Below are 26,855 nucleotides of genomic sequence, written 5' to 3' on the forward strand. Positions count from 1 at the left end.
ATTGACTTGGTAACCATTTTTTAAATTTAATACTTGAGTGTTTCTTTTTCTGAGAAACGAAGCGTCACATCCAACGGCCGGTTTCTCCAATTTCATTTATCACTACGGGTTTGCCCTTTAAGGAATCTAATATATAAATATAAGGTTATAAAGTTAATCATGGTTGACCAAGCGGATCGAAATCAAAACGAAGACGAAATAAACTAAATTTTTTACAACAACCATAAAACATTCCAATATTCTCGTGCAATGGTTCGTTTAGCCAAATTCATTTTTCACCACGTTGTGAATTTTGAAAGGTTAACATCACTTTAGATGCAATATACAAATATGTAGGCACATCGGTATTTATTATGACCCGTAAACTATAAATTATAATTTTTTTGTTTTTAACCTTTCACATGTATCCACCATGTAGTTATACACGCCATATGAAAAAATTGGCATGGTTCATGGTCGATATGAAATCGGCCAATTAATTGGTTATAAATGTTACTTCGGTTAACCAAGTGGATCGAAGTTGAAATTATGACGAAATTGGCTAAATTTTCTACGAAAGACATAGGATATTCCGATCATCTCATCTAACGGTCGATTTCTCAAGTTTCATATCCCTTGAAGGTGTTTCCCTTTGAAGAATCTAATAAATAAATTTAGGATTTTAAATGAAACATAGGATGACCAAGCGGATCAAAGTCGACAAGTAAATGAATTTTGCTAAATTTTTTACAATATTCCAATGGTCATATCCAACGGTCAATTTCTCAAATTTCTGTGTTGATGGGGTTGACTTTTGAAGAATCTAATTAATAAATGTAGAGTTATGTAGGTAACTTAAGTGGACGAAGTGGATCGATTTCGAAAGAAGAATGAAATTGGTTGAATTTTACACAACATGCATAACACATTCCAATCGTCTCATCCAACGATCGGTTTTCCCAAATTCGGATGCCTCAATGGAGTTGCCCTTTGAGGAACCTAATTAATAAATATAGAGTTATGAAAGAAACCTGGGTTGAATAAAATGCATCAAAGTCTAAAGAAGGACAAAATCGGCTCAATCTTTCACAATATGCATAAAATATTACAAGTTTTTCATTCAACAGTCGGTTTCCTAAATTTTGTATGTCTTGATAAGGTTGCCCAATGAGAAATCTAATATATAAATGTACATTTACAAAGGTAATTACAGTTGACCAAGAAGATCTAAGTCGAAACGAATACGAATTTAGCTAGATTTTTTTCAACACGCATAAAATATTCAATTCCTCTCATCTAACGGTCGGTTTTAGCAGTTTCTAATGTCTTGATGGGGTTGCCCTTTGAGGAATCTTATATATAAATAAAGGCGTATAAAGGTAATTATGGTTGATTAAGTGGATTGAAATCTATGTTTCATTTTGTACAACAAGCACAAAACATTCTAAATTAGAAATGTTAGATTTGACCCGAGCCATGTAATTATATTGTGACAATATGTACCATGTGAAGTAGCTTGCTCCTACACTTTGTATGACTAAGCTCTGTTTATCCATGTAAAAATATTAAACTTAATCGTCATTTAATTCTCTCTACTATATATAAAATGCAAGAGGTAAAGATGCCCAATGTACAGTACCATTAAAATTTAGAAAAATTTGAGATGGAACATCAATAGTTCAGACCTAAAACCTACGGTTGATTGACAATTACCGATTTAATAATCATTTATGTGATTATCATTATCTTACAAGGAAAAAAAAAAAAAAAAACACACACACACACACACAGGTGGTGGCTGGGGAGGAGATGGGCAGGAGCTTGAGGGAGAGGGATGATAGCCTTCGCCGGAAAGTTGGAGCCTGGTCCAGGCCAGAGCCCTGGGAGACCGGTAGGACCTCTTGGTTTATGGGCATTGTGGAGATTTGCTTCTGGAGATTCTCAATAATGAAGCTCATCATGATCAAGATGGAGGAGAAGAGAGCCTTCATTCATTCTGAAATGGGGTTTGATGGTGTTTATGTGTGATTGTGTGAGGTGGGTGAGAGGTTGTGAACTTGTGATTAGACTATCAGAGAGCTGATCTTATTCGTATTCGAGGGGGGGTGATTGGGTGAGAGGTCTTGGTAAAATTTATTTTTTACTGTTTTTTGTCTTATAACTTAAATCTTGACTTATGACTAACGGAAGCCTACTTTTTAACAGCCACGTGACTATCACATGGTCAGTGCAGTTGCACATAGGTGCATGAAATACACTCCCCTTTATCATGAGCAAATCCGGCAATGAATTTAACTTTTTCATTACGCAAGACATCTCTCAGAGTTGCTGACCGTAGAAAATTTCGGTATTGAAAATGGGTTCACAATCATTAAATCAAGCTGGGCCCATGTTATTTGATCCAAAAAAAAAAAAAAAAAGTGTTAAAGATAAACCTAAAGGACCACTCGGCACTTTTTTTTTTTTTTTTTTGACTTGTGAGTTGTGAGTGGAAGACTTTTCTCTTAATTATCTTCATATACCATCCAAATGATCCAAATTATTATTGGAAGCCATTTCAAATATATTAAATATCAGATACCATTTTACTCTGCCCACGAGAAACACTGGGCATTAGTACAGAAATGCAGCAAACTCTCATCTCTTTCTTTTGCTTCGTCTTCCTGGCTTTCTCATCCAAAGTCCTTTGTGAAAACCAGAACACCTGCAGAGTTTTGAAGTGTCGGAAACATGGCCCAGCTATCAGATTCCCTTTTAGCCTCAAAGGTAGCCGCCACCCAGAAAATTGTGGGTATCCTGGATTTCTTGTATCCTGCAATGAAAAGCGGGAAACCATTCTTGAGCTGCCAATCCCAGTCAAATTAGCAATCAAAACCATAGACTATAAGACTCAGAAAATCCAGCTATATGACCCAGAAAATTGCTTGCTGGTGAAGCTATTGAAAGTCCAGAACATGTCAATCTCTCCCTTCCACTACTCGGAAGGCCAAATGAATGATATTACCTTGTTCAATTGTTCCTCAGCTGAGAAAACGCCCGTAGCCGAAAGGCTACGGGCGTTTTCTCAAGTCCCCTGTTTTGAAGGCCTTGCTGGCTACCAAATTTATTGGTTTTATTCGGAGGATGACACCGACGGCATTGACCTTCTGTCTTGCACAAAGATGTATAATTATTCACTTCCATACAGCTGGTATTATTTTCAACATCTTGATGTGGAATGGTCGGAACCAAGTTGTCAACTATGCGAAGCACAGGGCAACAAATGTAGACTGAAGAATGGCACCGAAAGTACTGAAACTGAATGTCTTTATAGGAAAGGAGGTAAAAGAGCAACATATATTTTGCTATATTTGTTACACATTCCAATCACACATTCACATCATGATTATTCATGTATTCATGAAATGAGAGATATACATATTAGCATGTGCATATGACAGTTCACTCGCATATTTGCATAAGTAATGGGATAGAAACTTAAACAATCGGTACACGAAGGAATTATATGAAGCTCAGTTTGTTGCATTTTACATCTGTAAAAGCTATCACCTAGAGTCCTTGACTCCTTATAATGTGACAGCATTTATGTATTATGTCCTAGTAATAGTTCTTAACTCGCATACATAATTGATTTGTCAAACATGGTAGTCTGATTTTGCTATTATCTTCTACAGGTTCACAAAAAAAGTTAGTAGCAACAGGTGAGTTGTTTGACTAGCTTCTTCCTCTGTTTCATGTCGATATTTAGTGGCACTATTTACTGACAGCATAAATTTGCAGGTGCATCCCTGGGTTCATTTGTACTCGTACTACTTGTCGCTGCAGTTTATCGTGTCTACAGTTCTGACAGGAAAGAAAAAGAGAATCAATTAAAACTTGAAGTATTTTTAGAGGATTACAGAACACTCAAACCAAGCAGATATTCTTATGCCGATATTAAGAGGATTACAAATCAATTCAAGGAAAAATTAGGCCAAGGAGCCTATGGGACTGTTTATAAGGGAAAACTTTCTGCTGAATGTTTTGTTGCGGTGAAAGTCCTCAATAGTACTAAGGGCAATGGTTCCGAGTTTATAAATGAAGTAGGAACAATGGGACATATCCACCATGTCAATGTGGTTCGATTGGTTGGATTCTGCGCGGATGGATTTAGACGAGCTCTTGTTTATGACTTCTTATCTAATGGTTCACTACAGGATTTCATTTCATCAGCAGACAATAACAATTCTTTCCTTGGTTGGGGTAAGTTGCAAGATATTTCTCTTGGAATAGCAAAAGGAATTGAATATCTGCACCAAGGATGCAATCAACGGATCCTACATTTTGATATCAAACCCCATAATGTTTTGCTAGACCATAACTTCAACGCAAAGATTTCTGATTTTGGTTTGGCCAAGTTATGTTCCAAGGATCAAAGTATAGTGTCAATGACTACCGCCAGAGGAACGATGGGGTACATTGCACCTGAAGTGTTCTCCAGGAACTTCGGAAATGTGTCCTATAAGTCAGATGTCTATAGCTATGGAATGGTACTGCTTGAGATTGTAGGAGGGAGAAAGAACATTGGTTCAACCACAGAGAACACCAATGAAGTTTACTACCCAGAATGGATCTATAATCTTCTAGAAGAAAAAGACGACCTACCTATCAATGTAGGGGGAGAAGGAGATGCTAAAATTGCAAAGAGACTTGCGATTGTAGGTCTCTGGTGCATTCAATGGCACCCTGCAGATCGCCCTTCTATGCAAAGGGTGGTTCAGATGTTGGAAGGAGGAGAAAACTTAACCATGCCTCAAAATCCTTTTGCCTCTCAGGGTCCAGCAGGAACAAATACAAGTACACCTTCAAGAAATTTAAATCTCCAACTAGAAGCAATTCCTGAGTTAGAAGAGTAATATCTAGGTTTAGAGACTATAAACATACTTATGTACGTCAAGTAGTCAATTGAGTTACCTGTGCATGAGTCCCATAGAAATGTATTCAGGTAGTTCTAAAATTGTCTGTATAGTTCTCACATTTCAAGTTTGGATTCTGAGTAGACTATATAGGGTATCCAATGTACTACTTATTTGTGTTGTATAATCAAGTAAGCACACATGCTTCCCTTCAAGATCGAGTATTGATCTTGCCATACACCTGCAGGTGGTCAAGGCTTTCTATGCCGAGTTTGTTATGGCCAGGAGAGCTCCTATGCCACCAGCCAGGTTCTAATTAAAGATTCCACACCCATGGATCAAGGGAGAGTTCGATCAATCCTGTTATGCTCGGAAAAACACCTATCCAAGTTAATTTGCTAAACAATTTTATTTTCCTATTTAACAGTCAATTCCCATCATCTAGTTTCCTATGATATTTCAGGGTAACACGTCTTCATAAGAATCAGACACCTATCCAAATCACAAGGTTTACGATCCAGAATTCTAATCATGTCTTGTTCGACAGAAAATCAATCACCGTCCACATCAGTTATATTGACTCTATTTACCCCCTCCCATAAGTCTGGTAAATAGGTCATTAAAACTCCTTCTGAAGGATCTTGTTGTAGCGCTATGCTGTACTCTCTAGCAAGCAGACATCATTCATTCTTTTCTTTTCGTTTTTTGGTTCCACATATGAAATTGACCACAATTTTGCATGCGCATAGCCCACTTGTTTCTCGAGAAGAGATGGGAAACATGCTCAGTTTCATTTGATTGAATAGTTGACCCAGCTCCTTATTGTTTGAAGAAAACCTAGGAAGCAAACAGCATAGAAACACAGAAAGCGTTTGTAAATCCCAAAATTAAGGCAAGATTAAGGCAAAAACGTACCCTAATTTAGTCCCAAACCCTATTTGCTCAAAAAAATAAAAAAATAAAAAAATAAAAATAAATAAAGAAACCCTGGTGAGGGACAACACTCCAATTGCATCAGCCTTTTGTTAAACTTGCATCAGTATTACTAGGGAATTGGAGGTTTGTACTGAAGGCAAAAGAAAAAAGGTTTCACACCCCAAGTTGAGATCCAGACATCCGGTTGCAAGTTGCATGAATCATTGCACTCGGAGAAGATAAGATCGAAAAAGATAGTTGGAAGTCATAACATGCTAAAAGACTTGAAGAAGTCTTTGAACGAAATTTCCATGGCATAAATTAGTGAAGTTCAACATAAGTGTTCTGGTGACTGGCAGATGGAGTGGAGTAAATTAGAAAGGAAATTTGCATTGTGAATTTGACGTTCTGTTTTATCCATCCATCCTCCTAATCTTCATAAACGCGTCTCTCACTTTCCTCGATATTTCTCTCACTTTCATGCTTGAATCTTCATAATTGATATCATTTCCTTCATGATTCTTCACGATATCATTTCCGTAGCTCGATCTGTCCATCCATCCATCGTGTGATTTGACGTTTTGTTTTATACATCCATCGTCCTAATCTTCAAAAACGCGTCTCTTATGCCTTTCATGATTCTTCCAAATCGATCGTGGAAAAACTGCAACCACGGTCCCTAGCTCGATCTGTCACTGACCAAGACTTGATCGATGAGGGCATCAAGTATGGACCAAATGTGAATGTTTGACTAAAACCAGAAAGAGAATGAAAGTTTCTGGGTCCGGCAACGACTAGGAAAGAGTCAACCACCGGAAAAATTATGGAAACTTCAAACTGCAGCTAGCCCCAACCCCGCTCCCCAGCTAGCCTCTAGTCCCAGCAACGAGACTTGGAGAAAAATATCCATGCTGTTATGTGATCGATGTTTCTGCACATGACTTTTTTGTACCCGAGAATTTATGAAAAATGCTGACTCCTTTTTAATTACCCACATGTGATGCGACTTTTCATCAAAGATATACCAAACAAAGGATTATTATTTCTTGACTTGGAACAGCAAACAAGCATGTTTGCATCATAGATCAACATTGAAGCCCAGAGTCAGTCAGTCAGATCCCAATACGTGTTACTTCATCTCAGTGGCGAACCTGTGTTAAAAAAAAACCTTTTTTTTTTGGGGTGGGGCTGGGGGTTGTCCAGACCCCTAACAATTTTGAATAACTTCCTTAATTATCAATTATCAATCTATACTATATTTGAACTTCCTCTATATTTTTCTCAACAAAAAAAAAAATAAATAAAAAATTTATGTCAATCCATTAATTTAAGAGTGTTTCTATTCTTACCTCCATTATTTGTATTTGGACTGTTTGGCTCCAATTTTGTTGCAGCTGGTCAACAGTCTCTTTTCTGCGCGGGCGTGCCAGCACCGTTCGGGTGCGGTCGTTGGGGGTGTCCCTTGACCTGACTTCTTTTGAGCGACTGTAGACGAGGAGAGCACCAACCTCGTCGCAGGATTCTTTGTGCCTCGTGCTGGAGGACTTTGTCTTGTGTCACCAAGTCGATACTTAACGTTGTAGGTTAAGCAGAGCGAAATCACCGGGAAGTAGAGAGAAGTACTTGCTAAAGCGTGACTTTAGCTTGGCTGGGTTGCTAGGGCGTTACCCTTGCTTGGCTGGTTCCGTAACCGTTGTGGTCGCGGTACGACAGTCGGCTCCCGAGGAGACTAGGACCGAAGCACTTTGACAGAGGGTTTGGTGGCACTGATAGTCGGCTCCTGAGGAGACTAGGACTTAGAGTGTGATCACCTATAAGAGAAAGAGAAGGAAAGGAGTTGCTCTTAGAGAGGTTTGCTCTAGAGAGAACTTAGATCATCTTAGAGATGTTTTGATGTATGAATGAGTGAATTGTTCTATGTTGTAGCCTCTATTTATAGGCTACCAAGCAACACTATTTGGCCTTAAACAACTCATAATGGGTTAGGTTTTAGCACTTAAACATTAATGGAATGTTAGGTTTTGAATACTTAAACACTTAATGGAATTTGTTAGGTTTAAGTCATTTTCTGCTCCCTTATCCCTCAATTTTTATCTCCACTAAGAACTCAGATTCAACCTTCGATTTCTTCATATGAAATGATCCACCATGAATGTAGATTATTGTGGTAAAATTAGAGAATTTATTTCCATGTGGTTGGGCCGAAAATGCTGCTGGACCTCTTAGTGTGGAAACTTCCTTGACCTTGTTGTTATCGGTGAAGAAGTCCCTCTCCTCCATGACCTTGCGCTGGTTGTTGTCCGATTACAACGACGAGTTTTCATGGTGATCAGTGCAGTTGAGGCTGACTGAGAATTGCAGAGTCTAGGTGGCGATGGTGACCTCGCGTAGTGGTGGTGGTGATAATGATCCATTGAAAACCTAGAGAGGTGTTGTTTATGGGTAGTAGAATTAGGATATTAACCTTCAAACGAGTTGAGGACTATCGGTTTGTGGAGGGATGAGTAGCCAATTGGATCTGAATGGACGAGAGAGACAGAGAGAGAGAGGGGTAAGAAGAAATATTAAAAAAAATATATATATATAAAAAGAGAACAAAAGTTAAAAAAAAAAAAAAAAAAGAGGGGTATAATAGACATTTTAGACCTATTCAGAATAGTTTAGAATGTAAAGGACTGAGCTGTTTTAGAGAGCAAAGAACCTAGTATTTATTACTTAGCTGGATTCCAAACTCTTTTAATAAAATAATAATAATTTATTAAAAAAAAAAAAAAAGCTCAATTAATTATATTTTCTGTTAAAAATAAAAAAATAAAAGTATATAAACTTTGGTACTCTAGTTTCGAATGCGTAAATCTTTTCTGACCTCTGTCCATGGGAATAAGTGGGATAAGGAGCCTCTCCCTGTGTGGGTGGGTGTCAATTGTAGCCTTTTTCGTTCTTGGCTTATCTACCGCTTCTTCCTCCGGCAAGATCCACACAACAAGTGTTCTGGGCGATAACGGTACGTGTGTCCCTTCTTCCTGCGGCGACGTCCACAACATAAGCTACCCTTTTCGACTACAACAAGATCCAAAGCACTGTGGCGACCAAAGGTTCACTTTGGAATGTCACAACAACATCCCAGTGCTGCGCCTATTTCCTCTCGAGTACTACGTGAAGGCCATTGACTACGATAACAGCAGAATCAGAGTGGTAGATCCTGGCCTTGAGAAGAACAACTGCTCTTCCCTTCCTCGTTTTCCTTTGGCCTATTTAAATTTTTATTCAACAGGCAGCATATTCCAGCCATCTTATTCAGAATCTGTAACTTTCTTGAAGTGTGCAAATCCAGTGAATTCTTCTCTGTATGTGAACACTGCTCCCTGTATTAAATCGGAAGGGTATGGTTATGCCGTTCTAGAAATGAGACTGCAAGATGTGGCGATTGGGTGCCGTGTATATTCGATGGGTGCGATCCGACATTCAATGTACGGAAATGACCCAAACATTTCCTATCAAGATATACACAATGAACTGGTGTATGGCTTTGAGTTTTACTGGTATAATGCGACACTGTACAATTGCCACGGTCAATGGGGTTACACTTATCGGGACGGATTTGAAGAATGTTATCCGCGCAGCATCCGAGGTATATACAGTAGAGTACGCCAAGATTTCTCAACTCGGACAATTACAACTTGATTTTATGACTAACTGTGGTAATTTGTATTTTCTTTGTCATGCATTCTAGGTTTCTTTCAACTTGGGTTGACGGTGTTAATCGGTAAGGGCCATTTCTCCAAATGTCTTCTTTTGGTAAACTCACCAAACTTTTCTATCCACTAATTTGTTAGCCCAATTTTTCGTCAAAGAGATGGTTGTCTCTCATATTGCATATGGCCTTGCACTTTCAAAACTTAATATATAGTCGGGCTCCTAATGAAGAAAATATTGTAAAAAGAGAAAATATGTAGCTTTTGTGGTGCAATTGAACCTAACCCTTGTTACAAATTTTGCAGACCGTGGTCATCTTTACTTGGATCTTATCGTTGCTGCCGGTGTTGTAGGGGTAAAACTTATATTTGGAGGTCCATTTGTGATTGCACTTCTGATATACAAGTGGCGAAGAAGACATTGGTCAACCTACAACACTATAGAAGATTTTCTGCATGGTGACAATTTCATGCCTATAAGGTACTCTTACTCCAACATTAAGAAAATGTCTGATGGATTCAAAGAGAAGTTGGGGGAAGGGGGTTATGGGTCTGTATTTAAAGGCAAGTTACGGAGTGGCCACTTTGGAGCCATTAAGTTGTTAGACAAGTCTAATGCTAATGGGGAAGATTTCATGAGTGAAGTAGATACGATTGGAAGGATTCATCATGTTAATGTGGTGCAGCTTGTTGGTTACTGTGTCGAGGGTTCAAAGCGCGCTTTAGTATATGATTTCATGCCAAATGGGTCTCTTGATAAATACATTTACTCTAAAGAAGGATCCATCACTTTGAGTTATAAGAAAATGTATGAGATTGCAGTTGGAGTAGCTCAGGGTATTGAATATTTGCATCAAGGTTGTGAAATGCAAATTCTACATTTTGATATCAAGCCTCATAATATTCTACTTGATGAGAATTTCATCCCAAAGATTTCTGACTTTGGGCTAGCGAAACTATATCCAGCGAATAACAGCATCATCTCTTCAGTGGCAGCAAGAGGCACCATGGGATACATTGCTCCCGAGATGTTGTATAAAAACATTGGTGGTGTTTCATACAAAGCTGATGTCTATAGTTTTGGAATGTTGTTGATGGAAATGGCAAGCCGAAGGAAAAATCTAAATGCATCTGTAGATCACTTGAGCCAAATTTACTTCCCCTCATGGGTGCATGATCAATATAATGATGGCAAGGACTTGGAGATTGGCGATGCTACAGCAGAGGAAAAGATATTAATCAAAAAAATGATTATAACTGCGTTGTGGTGTATTCAAATGAAACCAAGTGATCGACCTTCAATGAAGAGAGTCACACAGATGCTTGTAGGAGATGTTGAATACCTAGAAATACCGCCAAAGCCTTCTGTATGCCCACAACAATGCCCGTAAGCAATTAGATTCCAGTATGTTCAAATGTGGAGCTAACATGTACTCTTTCAGCTAGGTGATGATCATCTAGCTACATTTCACTATACTTCATCTAGCTTATGAAATTTCAGATTTTCTTAGAATTGCAGATTACTGTAGTAATAAAAGATGAACTGTCAATGAAGTTCAAATAATGTATTTCTCCATTACTTTGCTACATCATGGTTTCTAAATGTGCCTTGTAACTTTGATATTTACTTCGTAACCTATCAATCAATTATTTGCAACTAAGCACTTGGTTCTTATATCTCGTGCATAGTTTATTTCGATCAAATACTAGTTACAGCTTTTTATGAGCAGGTACAGTATAGAATTCTTCAAGATGTGAACAACAAAATTGAACGCTAATTACAAACGTAATCAAACATATAGAACATTTTCCTCCTCGTTGGTAAACTTTAGTCAATCAAGTAAAATATGAATTTAAGGCAGTCATATTTTGAGTCGACTTGTTTACAACCATTTGAACTAGAATGGAAAATGACCAAGAGAGATTATGATATACCTGCAAGAAATTCGAACTTCAACCAGAAGCAATTGTTGAGTTAGAGCGCACACCTGTGCAAGTTAAGCTAGTAATAGTTAATGTTATGTAATCATGGAATGTGCAATAATTCTACCCTAACAAACATATGCTTAAATTCCACTAATTCCAGATTGAATATATGAATTGTCATATACAAGAATGTGTTTCTTAGCCAGAATTGTTGCACCGTATTAGTATAAAACCGAACAATAACTATTTTTCATTCTAGATTCAAAATTGTCTCTGTGCGCACATTTATATAGAAGTACACATCTACTAACTCAGTAATTGCTTCCAACTGAAGACTTGGATCTCTTGCTCGTAACCGTGCAGGATGTGTAGAAGCAAAATGATTGGGAGGCTTTGATATCATATAACCTACAAATTTTAGGAAACTGAAGATCTTCTGCATGAATATTAGATGGTAACTGCACAAAATCATTCTTCATTATTGCTAAAAAACACACTTAAAGTTCTTGTATTATGAACTACCAAATACAGGGAGATCCATATCAATATCTCCACAAGTACAACTCCAAGGTTGTTAAAATTTACTATCACTATTATAAATTTTTTTGAACATAAGAACACCTACGATAACGGAGACAAGAGCAGATGAAGCACCTTGGCGAGAAAACCAAAGTTCAGCCCATGACAAGGGCTTTCTGACCTCAAATAGCACACTTTTAAACTTGTCTTTTAAATCCTCTTGTGATCCAGTGTTATCAATCACTATGTCTGCCATGGTCCTCTTTAAATCTAGTGACACCTGAGCATTTATCCGGTTTCGAGCATCATCCTCACTTGTTCTGTCCCTCAACATGAGTCTCTGGAGCTGTGTTTCAGGATCGACCCATACAACAATAACAGGCTTGGTCCATCTGTCCATCTTGGCCTCGAACAATTGAGGGACATGAACAATAACCTTAAACCCCTTCAACCATAGCTTCAAAATTTCCCAAAAGATTCGAGATGATATGTAAGGACCCAGTAGTCTACAAAAAGATAAAACATAGACATTAAAGTCAATAAGGCATGTAATTTTCATTACAACGCACTCCAATGCATAATCTCTGATAAAGCAATTGGGAAATTCTAACAAAACCAAGGCAATTTTGACTAGAGGGAATTTGCTTATTTTCCCTTGCTACACAATTCAAAACTGGGGTGAGTATAACAAAACTTGACTCTTTATAATTTCACCACCATAAGGAACATTTCTTCCCTTGGCCTCCTAAAGCTTATTACATCAATTCTGGCATTTTCGAAAGTGCTCTGAAGATAATAATATCCTGATATAGTTATTAATCAAAATTAAAACAACCGACTTTCAGCAATCAATCAGTAGATCAAATGGTGACTGTAAATCTGTAAAACAGTGTGATTTGCCTGACCAAACCAGGTATAATTAAGAATAGTTATGGACAATGCCCTTGTTTACATCTAATAGTGTTACAACGAGATACTTTAAATGAGATCACATAATAAAATTAGGCAATTCGCGAGAAAGTACATACCTGTTCAAAAGTTGACGCTTTTCGGGATTAGAGAATACGATTTGCCCTAGTTTAGTCAACTTCTGCATCAAGTTGCAAAACACCCTGTCCAAATGCTGAAACAACCTTTTTCCATCCACCAGTTCCCTTCTTCAATATATCCTGAAACCAAAGATACTCGGTCCGTGAAAGAGCTAAAGAGAACTGATTCGCATATTTTCCATAATTGTCAAAATTAGTATGTATCAGCTTTTGCTCATCACTTACATGAGCCACAAGATCAGCGTCAACAACAGGAATGTCATGGGCCTTGAAGAGATTTGCAACAGTACTCTTCCCAGATGAAATCCCACCCGTCAGTCCCACTATCCTCATTCTTCTTATGGTCAATGAATAGAGATTAACAAATTTCCTGCCTTTGATTAATTCCAATGAGAAAATTACTAATCACTGAAGTATTTTTATTTGATATACTCAATAAGAGCACTTGCACGGGCAAGAGTAAAAGGAAAAAAAATTCATGACCGAAACAAAGAGGCAAAACTTTTGGACAAAGGCCTAATCCCCCTTCTTTTATTCTTTATATTTCTTCAGTGTGCAGATTTAGTTTGATCATCAAGCATCCACCACATTATCATCATCCTCCATCGACATGACCACAAGCATAAAAACTATCCCAGGAATATTACCAATCAGCTTATGGTCTCAAAATGAGTACATGACTTAGAATTAGTAAATATGATACATAACCTTGCATATGTTTAAGTTTCTGGCCAGAAACAGAAAAAATCATATAATGTATTCAAAATTCAGTCAAAAAAGATCATGGGAAACAATGATGAGCAACAAACCTAGGTTATCTAACATAACACCAGTCGGGTTCTACGCATCACACCTAGGTTATGTTGCATCACACAAACCTGGAGAGAAGCAAAAACTTTTAATTATAACAATCTTCAAATCTGAACTGCAAAGATCACAAGACCTCTATAAAAGAGGCTAAGAGAATTCAGAAAAACTAGAATAAAATAATCCTAATAGAATCCAAATAATATAGAACCTTCCTATCCTGCATTAAGAAGAAATCCTAAAAGTGCCGGCCATTATTAAACTTTCCCAAACCAAGCTAGAACCAGAACCCAACGTCCAAGCTACTTCCACTTTAGTAGATCGTGACAGGGAGGTCAAGCAGATGTGGCATAACTTTTTTAAGTAATCAGTTGTGAAAGTCAATGACAAACCCTTAAAGCTATTAAGACCATCTTAACAAAGTTTAGAAGCCCAGGTAACTAATACAGTAAGCAACCATACTTTGAAAAATAAGATAAATATAACCCTAACATCAATATTATTACAACAAAAATAAATTACTAGAAAAATAAAATTGAAAAACAAAGAGAAAAGAATATTCAAAGATAAAAGCAAGCTTTAAATTGTGCAATACTCAAATTCTATATCCCATAACAAACAGGAAAACAACTTTTATAGCAGGAAATTCCAGGCAGGAAACTACGTGAGCTGGAACAGATAATCAAAAGATAAATGAAATAAAGAGAAAGACAATTGACTTACCAAAGGGTTGTGTGATCCTCAGTATTGAATGATGAGAAACCGATGAAGATGCTAGGAGAAAAGGCTGAAAATACATTTAAAAGAAAAGTATATTATATAGCACAAATTATAGAATGAGAATTGAATGTACAAGGATAATGATAGTCAGAAACATTACTGCCATTGGTAATACTTCAACATCTGAATGATTTCTATCATGTGAAATACTTTTATATCCCTGACTGGAAACATTTCTTAATATCAAACCCCATCCAGAATAAGCATCCAAAATTATGGCAAAACAGCACTTTAGTGCCATAATAACATTGGATACCATAACATTTCAAATAACCAACATGCACAGAGTGTAAGTAACAAATAAAAACACCTTCTCTTTATTGGGTAGTACAGAAATTACATTGTATGGTTAACTAAATGGATGAAACAGTATAAGAGTTTGCCACTCATAAGGAGAATTGATTCCTTCTAGAACAAAAGTCTATGAAGGCGCAATGCATTAGCTAAGCATAGTTCAAGCCAAACTAACATCATACAGAAACACAATAAAATAACAAAACAAAAATGTCCAAATAGAAATAACTTCTTTAAAAGTTGTAGAAATATGATATTCTGATTGACACAAGAAACACTTATCCATCATTCCAGACTTGAGAGTTGTCACTGCTAGTATAGCTTTGAAAAGTTATTGTTCTCAATCATCATAGTACAAACATATTGAATACAAGAAAAAGTCAACTGCCTAAAATTCACTAGATCCAAAATTAAAGTATATATACTGTGTAGCAAAGGGTTTGAATTACAGTCTAGAGGAACTCAGAAGGCGAATTGGAATCCGGCTTCCCACTGTCACCCAGTCCGCCCGGATGCTGCAAATTCTGCAAAATTTGAGGTAGCAGAGTCCCTAAACCACCTCCAAGGCCATCAGTCATTGACCTAAAAAATTGACAAACAAATCTAGCCATGACCCCAAGAATCTGCATTTGGTTCTGGCATGCCTCAGCATGCATTTGCATCATTTGCTTCTCATGCTGAATTTGCAAACCTATCATCCTCTCCCGCCACTCCAACTCCTCCTCCTCCCTCCTCTCCTCCTCTCCTCCATCCTCATCCTCCTCTGACGCTCCTCATCAAACTCCCCCTGTAACCTCAACTGTTTCTCAAACTCCCTTCTTGTCCACATGACCCCTCTCTCTTGCAACTCCAATTCTCTATCTTCTAACAAGTCCTCCTGCTCATTCCTCCTCTTCTCTCTCCTAAACTCAACTTCTTTCCTCCTTTCCTCTCTCTCAGCCTCACATTTCTCTCTCCTACACTCCCTCTCTCTCCTCCCCTCTTCCCTCTTCACAGCCATATTCTGCAAGTCCAACACCTGAGCACTCATCAACCCCAACCTCCTATGCAATCCAAACCTTACTCAATTTCCTTTTTTGAGCCATTCCCATGTCCCCAATTTCCCTTTCACCCCTAAACTCACCGACTTCAGTTTTACCCAATTCCTCGCCACGATTATCGTCATCACCACCAGTACCATCTTCTTCTTCTTCTTCCAAATGTTCTTCTTCTTCATCTTCTTCTTCCTCTAAATCCTCACAATCAATACCAAACCCTAAGTCCCCACAATCACCAAAAACATCAAAGTTGTCATTTTCACACAACCTCTTGCCCCTACCATCAAGCTCAACATCACCAAACACTTCCTTGTACTTCAAGAAATTCTCCCAGTGATTTTCACCATCCTTCCAGTTGAACTCGTCCTTGGAGACCCGGATCTTCTGCTTGACTCCCAGATACTGGTGGCGCATGTTTTGGACCTTGATTGACACATCGCGCCAGGACCATTTGAAAGGGAAGGTTACAGGGTCCAAGACTGTGCACTGAGTTCACATGATCCGCTATGGGCTTGAATTTTTTCTCACGGGTTTTAAGCTTGGCTAGAGCTCCAGAGTTGAGAAGCTCAGAATACTTCATGAGAAGGGTCTGTTCTTCGAGCTCTGACCATTTCTTGCGCTTCATTTTTCAGGAAGTGTGAACATTGAGGACACGACTCAAAGACAAGGCCGTCTGAGACTTTAGGGCCCTGTCCAATAAATAATGATCCCAGTTTAACAAAGTCTCTCACAAGCAGATAGTAATAGAAAACCTATCATGTATTGAATTCACCGTGAAAATTATACTAATTTCCCTTGAAGCTTTCTATTCGGATTTTTTTTTTTCTTTTTGGGCGAAAAACTCTATCAAGTCTTGCCAATTCACCATGCAAGCAGTAAATTTGAATCAAACAGATGTGTTCCAACAAATAACATGTCATGGATACTCACTTTGTTTAATTTGAATATGGAATTGGAAAGGCCGCCAAACACAGCAAAGCAACCCAGTCTACTTATGAATTTAACTTTTCGGTACAATTTGATTCAATCAAAAACAACAGTTTCAGCCTTTAGAAATTCCAAATTAGACCGAAAGAAAAACAAAAGAAAACATTAACCCAGAGCTAGTAATCTGAAGAACAGAACTCAAAATCTTCATCTGATCAAACAGCAATTGTATACACAACTAAGATAAAATTTCACACACGAAAGACAATAGTAACCTCAATGTAATTTGGCATCTGCAACTAAACAAGTGGCATGAATCGATTTAGGGGTTTATAATAGCAGATAATGAAATAGGGCTCTCACCTTTTAGTATCCGATGGGTGATGAAGACGACCCTTTGAGATTTCTTTGAAGAGTGAAACAGGAAATGGAAATGGAAACAGGAATTGGAGAGTGCTCTAATCTAGACGGGAAGTAAATCTTTTATTAGTTCAATTTCTTTTCTTATAATTTTTTTTTTTTTAAATGAGGATGATGTCTGATTTTCGAATAAATTAACGTTATATGCCTTTCTTTTGAAGCTTTTTCTTTGTTTGATTTATAACGTAGCGTTACATTAATTAAATTAGTTCAATAGCAGCTCGTCTGACTTCATAAACTAGAAAATTAGTTTAGAATGACTCTACAGGTCAATTTGATGTATCGGTACCATTTGATCTAGTATAATACGTCTTCCTTTTGTTTGCGTGAGTCATAGCTTAACATTAGGAATAGAATATATTGTAATTATATCGTAGTTAGTACTTACATTTTCTATGTGTGGTTGAAAATAGAGACGTAAGTCAATTGTATTCCTGTAATCCTCTTTATATACATCCACTGTGAGATGAATAAAATATCAGAAAATTCATTCTCTCAACCTTGTTCTATTTGACTTGGTATCAGAGCAAAGATCCGCAAAAGACTTTGTCTTTTTTCCTTCTTCTTTAGTCTTCTCTCAATACGAGGAAGATAGTTGACTTGGAACCTTCTGTGGGTTAGACGACGTCGTTCTCCAACTGTTGGCAGACGTCATCCTTCTTCTCAGTCAACTTCATCATCTCACAGTTACGATTGGCTTCGTCTTCAGCCCAAGGCCGCCGTTGCTCCTCTAATCCAGTCGGCCTCGTCTTCAGCCCAAGACCGCCGTCGCTCCTCTTGCCCAGTCGGCTTCGTCTTCTGCTCGAGACCGCCGCTGCTCCTCTCATCAATCCAGATCTGCGTCATCCTCTCTTGATCCAGCCCGGCGTCGACTTTCTCTGTCCAGATCGGCGTCGGCGTCTTCTGCAGTCAAGGCGACCCGACCCGGACCAGTGCTACAAGGCGGGGCATACACAACGTGCGCCGCACCAGTTCGAGGTCCCATCCGATCGTCGTCATCTTTTCAGAACAAGGTTCGTCAGTTCCCGGCGACAGCGCAAAGCATCCAGATCGTCGGCTTCATCTGTGAAGATCGCCGTCCTCATCCTTCGGGTCGCGTCGCTCCATCTCTCGCGTTGTGCGCCGTCCAATCGGTCAACTTGGTCAGCCCAGTCAACACACCTTAACTCGGTCAACTGAGTCAGCCTAACTCGGTCAGCCTCACCCGGTCAACCCATCAGCCCAATCAAGTCCAACAGGTCTCAAAAAAAAAAAAAAAATCTGTTATTATTTTTGGAGCATTCTGTTCTTCTTATTTCCACTGCATACTTTGGGATTTGTGTGTTTTTTGCTATGGTATTGTTGCAATGGGTGGTGGTGACAGTGAAGGTCAGAGTTCCAAGATCCATGAGGTCCAGAAGGTTGAGGTTTTTGTCCCACAAGGCTTCACCAACCGCCCTCGTCCTCAATGCTCTTTTTGCAATGACCTTGGACATGTTCGAGAGACTTGTTGGAAACTGAACGGGTACCCTAAAAAGAAGGGTTATCATCCTAAAGCGAAGGCAGCTGCGGTTCAGCTAGTCCACGAACCAGACTTCTATGGTGTGGCCGGACAGGATCATCGTTCGACAGGTGGGGCTACTCCTACAGCCTCTATAGCTGGTCGTCGTAAGATTGGTATGGTTTTAAAGGTTTCTAACTTTGTAGGTTCTGATACATGGATTATTGATTCTGGTGCCTCCGATCATATGACTTATGATAAATCATATTTTACTGAATTGTCTTCCCCACCAGTGTCCTATGTAACCAATGCCAATGGTGAGGCTTTTCCTGTGTTAGGGTCAGGGTCAGTTCGTATTACTCCTACTTTAGAACTTCATAATGTGTTATATGTGCCTGACTTGTCTCATCATCTGATATCAGTTCTTCAGTTGAATACTGAGTCTAAATGCTATGTAACCTTTTATCCTATGTATGTGATTTTTCAGGATCTTCTCACCAGGGAGGTAATCGGTCGGGGGTATCTGAGGGGCAGGTTGTTCCATCTGGATCAGACATACGCAGGGGAGAAACCAGGAGCACAGTCCCGCGACGCTTTGACTTCGAGTTCTGATAAGCTAAGTGAAATTTGGTTATGGCATCGCCGTTTAGGGCATCCCTCTTTTAGTCTCATGAGAAAAACCATGCCTACTTTGTTTATTGGTGTGGATGAGTCTGTCTTACATTGTGAAACATGTGTTTTGGCCAAGAGTCATCGTGCTACTTATTCTCCTAGTATTTCTAATAAGAGTGTTATTCCTTTTGAGTTGATTCATTCTGATGTTTGGGGACCTTCTAGAGAGCCTACTATATCGGGTATGAGATACTTTGTGTTGTTTATTGATGATTGTACGAGATTGTCATGGGTTGCTCTTCTTAAAACCAAAGATGAAGTATTTCCAGCTTTTCAAACATTTCGCACTCTTGTTCAAACCCAATACTATAGCACCATTAAAGTTCTTCGTTCGGACAATGGGGGAGAATATGTTAATCATGTTTTCCAAGAGTTTTTTAAAACCCATGGGATTGTTCACCAAACTACATGTCCACAAACACCAGAACAAAATGGAGTGTCCGAAAGGAAAAACCGTCATTTACTTAATATGGCTCATGCCCTTCTTTTTAGTGCTCATATGCCTAAGTATCTTTGGGGTGATGCTGTATATGCTTCCTCCCATCTTATCAATCGTCTTCCATCTAGTGTCCTTCAGGGAAAAATTCCCTTTGAGGTTCTTGCATCTCATGTCTCCTTACCTTAATTTCATAATCTTCCAGCTCTTGTCTTTAGTTGTGTTGCTTTTGTCCATGTTCCTAAAAACCAGAGGTCTAAGTTCGATGCCCGGGCACTTAAGTGTGTGTTTGTTGGCTACGGAGGTTATCAGAAATGGTACAAGTGCTATCATCCACCTACTAGAAAGTACTATGTCACTATGGATGTTACTTTCTTTGAAAACATGAGTTATTTTTCCTCTTCAGATACAGCTCTTCAGGGGGAGAATTCATTTTTTGAAGAGCTATATCATGGAGAGGGGGAGGAATCAGAAGCAGGAGAAGAAGTCACACAGGCAGGAGGTATTTTGACGGATCCAGTTGAGACCATCAGCTCGTCACCTCCAGAAGCAGAAGTTGCAGACATCCAGACACCAGATTCAATCACTGAAACTACTGAAAATGAAGTTGAAGATGCAACTGCCCCTCCTGCCATCACTTCTACCCCTGACCCACAACTTCCTGGTACTGAAGATCACCCATTTGAGGTATGTCCACCCACTGGTACTAGCAGTAGTGAGTCTAATGTTGAGCAATATGTGTTACCAAATAGGACCACTCAAGGTCAATCAACCAAAAAATATGAACCTACTATTACTGCCAAATCAAAATACCCAGTAGCCAATTATATGTCCACTAGGAGGTTGTCTAAGTCATATGAATCATTTGTGAATCAAATATCTGCTGTATCAGTACTTAACAGAGTGCAGGATGCATTGGGGGATCCAAAGTGGAGGAAGGCAATGGAGGAAGAGATGGAGGCGTTGCAGAAGAACAATACTTGGCAACTTGTGCCTCCACCACCAGGCAAGAGGGCTGTAGGTTGTCGTTGGGTGTTTACCGTGAAACATAATGCAGATGGATCAGTGAATCGGTTCAAAGCACGCCTTGTAGCAAAGGGGTTTACTCAGACGTAGAGTATAGACTACGATGAAACGTTTTCTCCTGTTGCCAAGATGAACACTATTTGGGTTCTGCTCTCGTTTGCTGCTAGTTTAAACTGGCCACTCCGACAGTTTGATGTCAAGAATGCATTTCTTCATGGAGAGTTAGCCGAGGAAGTTTACATGAGCCTTCCACCTGGGTATGTAGTTGCTTCTCCTGGTGATTTTATATGCAAATTGAGAAAGTCTCTGTATGGTCTCAAACAGTCGCCTCGTGCTTGGTTTGGGAGATTTTCACAGTTCATGCGGAAGGTTGGTTACAAACAGAGCAACTCAGATCATACCTTGTTCCTCAAGCATCAACAAGGGAAGGTAACAGCTCTAATTATTTATGTGGATGATATGGTAATCACCTGCAATGATACTGTTGAGATGAATAGACTACAGAGACAGCTAGCCTCTGAATTTGAGATGAAGGACTTGGGTACTTCTTAGGAATTGAGGTAGCCAGGGGGAGAGAAGGGATCTACTTGTGCCAGAGGAAGTACGTTCTTGACTTGCTAACAGAGACAGGTTTGTTGGATTGCAGACCTATTGATACTCCTATTGAGCAGAATCATTGTTTAGCTGAGTATCCAGATCAGGTACCTACTGATCGAGCTCGCTATCAGAGGTTAGTTGGGTGCTTGATTTATTTGGCTCATACTAGACCAGATGTTGCATATGCAGTGAGTGTGGTGAGTCAGTTCATGCGTAACCCGAGTGAGAGTCACATGGACGCTATTATGAGAATTTTAAAGTATCTGAAGTCAGCTCCAGGAAGGGAAGTATTGTTTTCTAAACACAACACATCCTTGGGGTTTGTGGCTTTACAGATGCAGATTGGGCTGGAAATATTACAGACAGAAGGTCGACATCAGGTTACTTTACCTTTGTGGGAGGTAATTTGGTTACATGGAAGAGTAAGAAACAGAAAGTTGTGGCACGATCTAGTGCTGAGGCTGAGTATAGAGGTATGGCTCACGGAGTGTGTAAATTGTTGTGGCTGAGGAATCTGTTACGTGATCTGGGTTTCAAACTCAAAAGTACTATGCAGTTGTATTGTGACAACAAGGAAACAAGGCAGCCATTGACATATCACATAATCTAGTACAACATGATCGTACTAAGCATGTGGAGGTCGATCGTCACTTTATAAAGGAGAAGCTAGATGCCAAAATTATTAGCTTTCCTTTTGTTCCAACTGAAGAGCAACTTGCAGATATACTTACCAAAGGAGTTTCCAGGAAGGTGTTTTATGACTCACTAAGCAAGTTGGGCATGGTTGATGTGTATGCGCCAACTTGAGGGGGAGTGTTAGCGTGAGTCATAGCTTAACATTAGGAATAGAATATATTGTAATTATATCGTAGTTAGTACTTACCTTTTCTATGTGTGGTAGAAAATAGAGACGTAAGTCAATTGTATTCCTGTAATCCTCTTTATATACCTCCATTGTGAGATGAATAAAATATCAGAAAATTCATTCTCTCAACCTTGTTCTATTTGACTCCCTTTATAAGTGGGAGGGTCGTGAATTCACTAGTTGTTGAATATGAGTTGTTAATTTGATCAATTTGATGTATCGGTACCTTGATGAACATCGAACTTCCCTCTTTTCTTCTATCTTCTCTCACTGTTGGAGTATTTCCTCTCTCCAATTTCTTTGATATGTATCTCGAATCCCTCTTTCCATATAATAACGACATTTGATTAGCTGTCTTTGAACTTTTGCTAGGTACTCTCAATGTTGAAGGCCCTACCCTTACCCTAATTTAGAGCAATCCCTCTTCCATATTTTTTTTTGGTTCGTTTCTCGTTATTGATTTTCAAAATGCTAAATTTTTGAAATTGGTTCACGATGTATTTATATCATGTATTGATACATTAAGTAAATTTAGTTCGATATAATGGTAGATTAATCGATACAGAATCAGAGTAGCTACAAACTAGCCTACTCATGCATAGATCCAATCTATCTCTACATCAAGCTAATCTACTTGATGTATCGATTCAGTGATGTACTATAATAAACCATCTACTTAAGGTATGGAGTGGCGAGAAAATGCAAATTAGTTTATGAAAGGTCTTCGTTTTGGTAGGAGCTAGTTCTGCTAGAGTTTCTTCAAGAAGCATGTCGGCAAAATTCGTTCTCTCAAGCTTGTGGCTGAGCATCAATAACTTGCACAAATCTCTTGTATCTGGTAAGCTCTAGCATGGTTCTTGTTACCAACAGATCTTGATTAGATCCATATCGATGACTCATCCCCGGCAGTACGATTTTTCACTGAGATTATTTATCTTTCAAACACTTGCCTTGGTATGCATGAGGCCAAACAAATTGATTCGGTTTCTTGTACCGGCGAAGCCCAAGTAAGTCCAAGTGGAGGAGTTGCACTAGATGAGAGAGACTGACACACCCTTGTTCCGGCCTGTTCTCCGGTGACTAGTTGTTGTGCTATTTACATCAATCCTTTCACAGGTAAGTACCAGTCTGGTTTTTAGCAGCAAACAGTTGATTCATAGGGTCGAGCCCTCCTTGTTTACCAAGAAGGGAAGCTATCTACTCTGCGCTTTGGTTCTGCTCCTTAGTGAGATAAGAGCCTACAAAAGAGAATGATTCTTGACCCTGAGCTATGATACTGTTATCTATTAAAAACTAGAATCACTTTCTGGCACTGTTTTCTTTCACTGTGTGAAAAGGTGATCTCTTTCAATATAATTATTGCTCACCTACTCGCTTTGAGTTAGGAACTTTCCACTTTATGTGGCTTTAAGAGCTTTGTCTCTACAGTTTATTTTATAGAGCATACCTCGGTGCATTTTCTCTACTGACCAGATGGCTTCTTCATCTCACCTCCAAGATGAAATCCCTCACGAGGACGAAGGTATCATTGAGGCCATGTCAATCAACTTTCAGTCCAGTGTTGACTTCCTAGATATTGAGGAAGGTATCAATCTGCTTGGTATCTTAGTAGCTGATGAAGAGCCAGGATTGGGGGGTGTCAAGGCTAATCTCATGGGAATTTGGAAATCTCTTGGCCAGATCAGAATCATCCGGGTTAGGAGTAACATCTACTGCCTAACCGTTGGATCAGAGAAACTTGCCAGCAAGTTGCTGGAGGATAGCCCCTGGATAGTCAAGGGTTATTGCTTTTCTATTCGGCACTGGCCTAGATATCAGTCCATTGACGACATTGAACCCCATCGAGCCACTTACTGGATCCAGGCTCATGGGATTCCTCTGGACCAGATTACTGTCAACAACGGAAGGAAATTAGGTGGTCTGCTTGGGTCAGTTGTCGAAGTGGAAGACCCCCTCGTTGCTGGAAATCGAGGGTACTTGAGGATGAGGATTGATTTTGATACAAGGAAGCCATTGGCTACGTTTGTGCAATTACCCAGACCTAATGCATCTGTTTCTAAAGTCCGACTACAGTATGAAAAGCTTCGGAACTTCTGTTTTCACTGTGGGAGGCTTGGACATATGATCACAGCTTGCAGGCATCAGGTAAATCCTATACTTATCAAATTAGGGGTAAAGTATGATAACTCCTTAATTGCATATCCTCCCCAAAGAGCTGTATTCACACAAAAAACCTATCCACCGGAGTTCCCCTATGCTCCGACCACCGGAATATTCAGCAGGAAATCAATGGGAGGAGGAACTGGTCAAATTTTGAATTTGGACTCGAAGGGTGTGACTGAAAGTGACAACACAAGGATGGCTCAAGGTACTAGGGATGAAAGTGACTACTCCTCTGTGCAAGATGACGACGCAATGTCCCCCATGGTGATACAGAGACCAAGGTTGACTAAGCAAGCACTCAATCTGGGTCCCAACTTGTTTGATCCTGATGCACATGGGGCTATGTTTAGAAATGGGAGTATTACACGGGCTATGGATGGGCTCAGGCTTCATCATGGGTCTTGGGCTGACCCGGAATGCATTCCTCCTTGGGCTTTTAAGAAAAAGGAAGAGTACTTTAATGCTAACCCTTTTTTCCCAGTTCCTCTGGCTACTGACTCTTTCAAACCAGTGAGTCAGCAATCAACAGTTAAGATTATGGAGCTCGACCCTTCTTCAGCAAGCCAACAAAATTCTGCCTTGCTCATGGATCAATCCTCGAATAAGAGGAAGAAAAAGAAGAATGAGGATCTGACCATACCCAAAAGTGCTGTGAAGAAGACTAAGATTGCTCATAGTCCAGGGCTTCGTCTCTCTAATGGGACTGGTAGAGGAAGGGGAAGAGGAAGAAGAGGAAGAGGGAAAGAGAGATCTGGAGCTGGATGTGAGGATGCAAGAGACCCCAATGCTACTGATCGTAATCTTGGGACCCAATCTGATGATCTTAGTGGTAATAGTGCAAGTTTGTTGGTTTGCAAAAATGTAGGCAATTCTACTGTCCCTACCTTTGAATCGAATGTTATGGAGGATTTGACCCACCTCCGGGGCTGTGGCGGCTGGCCGAAATCAGCTGCAAGGACTCAATGAATTGCATTGCATGGAACTGTCAGGGCTTAGGGAGGCCCTTGACAGTAAAGACACTAAGGGAGATCACCCACTCCCACAGTACTGGTTTTGTTTTTCTCTCTGAAACGCACCAAAGTAACTCCTATGTTGACAAAATAAGAAAACAGATGGGCTACAGTATGGGATTCACAGTGGACCCGATTAACTCTGCGGGTGGTTTAAGTTTATGGTGGAAATCAGATTTCTTGGTAGATGTTACAGATTTTTCAAAGTTTTTTATCGACACTGATATTACTATCCCAGGATACTCTGAATCTATTAGGGTGACTTGGATGTATGGTTCCCCTTATGGAGTGGATAAGGCCCAATTATGGGAATCATGGTGTCGACAGGGTCGATCTGATGGGAAACCTTGGCTGGTAATTGGTGACCTGAATGAGGTTGCATTTCACTTTGAAAGGGAAGGTGGCGCTCCCTGGAACACAAACCGCAGACAATACCTTAATAACTTCATCTCGGTCAATCTGTTATTGGATATTGGCTTTAAGGGTCAGTCATTTACTTGGGCTAGAAAAGAAAATGAGGTGGTGGTGTTACAAGAAAGGCTTGATCGGTGTTTGGTCTCGGAGAATTGGTTACTAAGGTGGCCCAATACTAGTCTAACCCATCTTGCTAGGATTGGGTCAGATCACAATCCTATTTTTCTGGACACCAACCCTACTCTAGCAAAACCAAAACCTTCTTTCAAATTTGAAGCTACTTGGGTAGATGAGGCTGATTCCTATTCAATTATTAAAGAGTGCTGGCACAAGACTCCTTCATTAGTAAATATTTCCCAGTGGACTTCAAATCTTGATCGGTGTCGATCAAAACTCAAGGTTTGGAGTAAGAACCGGTTTCCTAGATGCAACAAAGTGGAAATCAAGGTATGCTTGGAGGAACTGGAGGAGCTTCAAGCGTTATCTCCCTTTACAAGCACGGAACAGCAAAAGGCCCTAACGAATAAACTGGGGACTTTATGGGTTAAAGAAGAGAAGTATTGACACCAACGCTCTCGAGTGAACTGGCTGAAAACGGGTGATTCAAACTCTAGATTCTTCCATCTTTCTACCCTTCATCGAAGGCAAAGGAATCGAATCCTAAAAATCCAAAATGAGGCTGGTATTTGGGTAGTGGGGGAAACCCATATTCGAAGGGAGTTTGAAACTCAATTCCAGCAGATTTTCAAGAGTGCTGGGCCAAGACAATGGGGAGACGTGTTTAGAGGGGTTAACCCTGTTGTGACAAGGGAAATGAACAGTAGTCTTGTAACTCCTTTCTCTCTTGATGAAGTGAAAGAAGCAGCCTTTCAGCTGGGGGCGCTGAAATCACCTGGACCCGATGGATTTCCGGGTTTGTTTTATCACAAGTATTGGAAAATTGTGAATG

General features: G+C 39.5%; 2 protein-coding genes, 1 long non-coding RNA gene and 1 pseudogene across 3 annotated transcripts; 2 read left to right on the forward strand and 2 right to left on the reverse strand.

The window, feature by feature from the left end:
- The first annotated feature begins 2,489 nt into the window (after positions 1-2,489).
- On the forward strand, positions 2,490-5,103 carry LOC133715865 (rust resistance kinase Lr10-like). Its single transcript, XM_062142554.1, has 3 exons — positions 2,490-3,300; positions 3,654-3,680; positions 3,760-5,103. Exons 1-3 carry the CDS (start codon positions 2,604-2,606, stop codon positions 4,872-4,874), a joined length of 1,839 nt encoding a protein of 612 aa, XP_061998538.1. The 5' UTR covers positions 2,490-2,603; the 3' UTR covers positions 4,875-5,103.
- Positions 5,104-5,212: 109 nt separating this feature from the next.
- LOC133715867 (uncharacterized) lies at positions 5,213-7,906 on the reverse strand. The gene is made up of 2 exons (XR_009849247.1): positions 7,139-7,906; positions 5,213-5,711 (listed from the first exon to the last, which is right to left on the reverse strand). It is a non-coding gene; the product is annotated as an uncharacterized LOC133715867 (long non-coding RNA).
- A 729-nt stretch (positions 7,907-8,635) lies between these two features.
- On the forward strand, positions 8,636-11,188 carry LOC133715864 (LEAF RUST 10 DISEASE-RESISTANCE LOCUS RECEPTOR-LIKE PROTEIN KINASE-like 2.5). The gene is made up of 3 exons (XM_062142553.1): positions 8,636-9,420; positions 9,523-9,555; positions 9,791-11,188. Exons 1-3 carry the CDS (start codon positions 8,664-8,666, stop codon positions 10,873-10,875), a joined length of 1,875 nt encoding a protein of 624 aa, XP_061998537.1. The 5' UTR covers positions 8,636-8,663; the 3' UTR covers positions 10,876-11,188.
- Positions 11,189-11,546: 358 nt separating this feature from the next.
- On the reverse strand, positions 11,547-17,345 carry LOC133715866 (dephospho-CoA kinase-like; annotated as a pseudogene).
- Positions 17,346-26,855: the final 9,510 nt, after the last annotated feature.

The sequence above is a fragment of the Rosa rugosa genome, chromosome 6 (assembly GCF_958449725.1).
Source record: "Rosa rugosa chromosome 6, drRosRugo1.1, whole genome shotgun sequence".
NCBI classification, from domain to species: Eukaryota; Viridiplantae; Streptophyta; class Magnoliopsida; order Rosales; family Rosaceae; genus Rosa; species Rosa rugosa.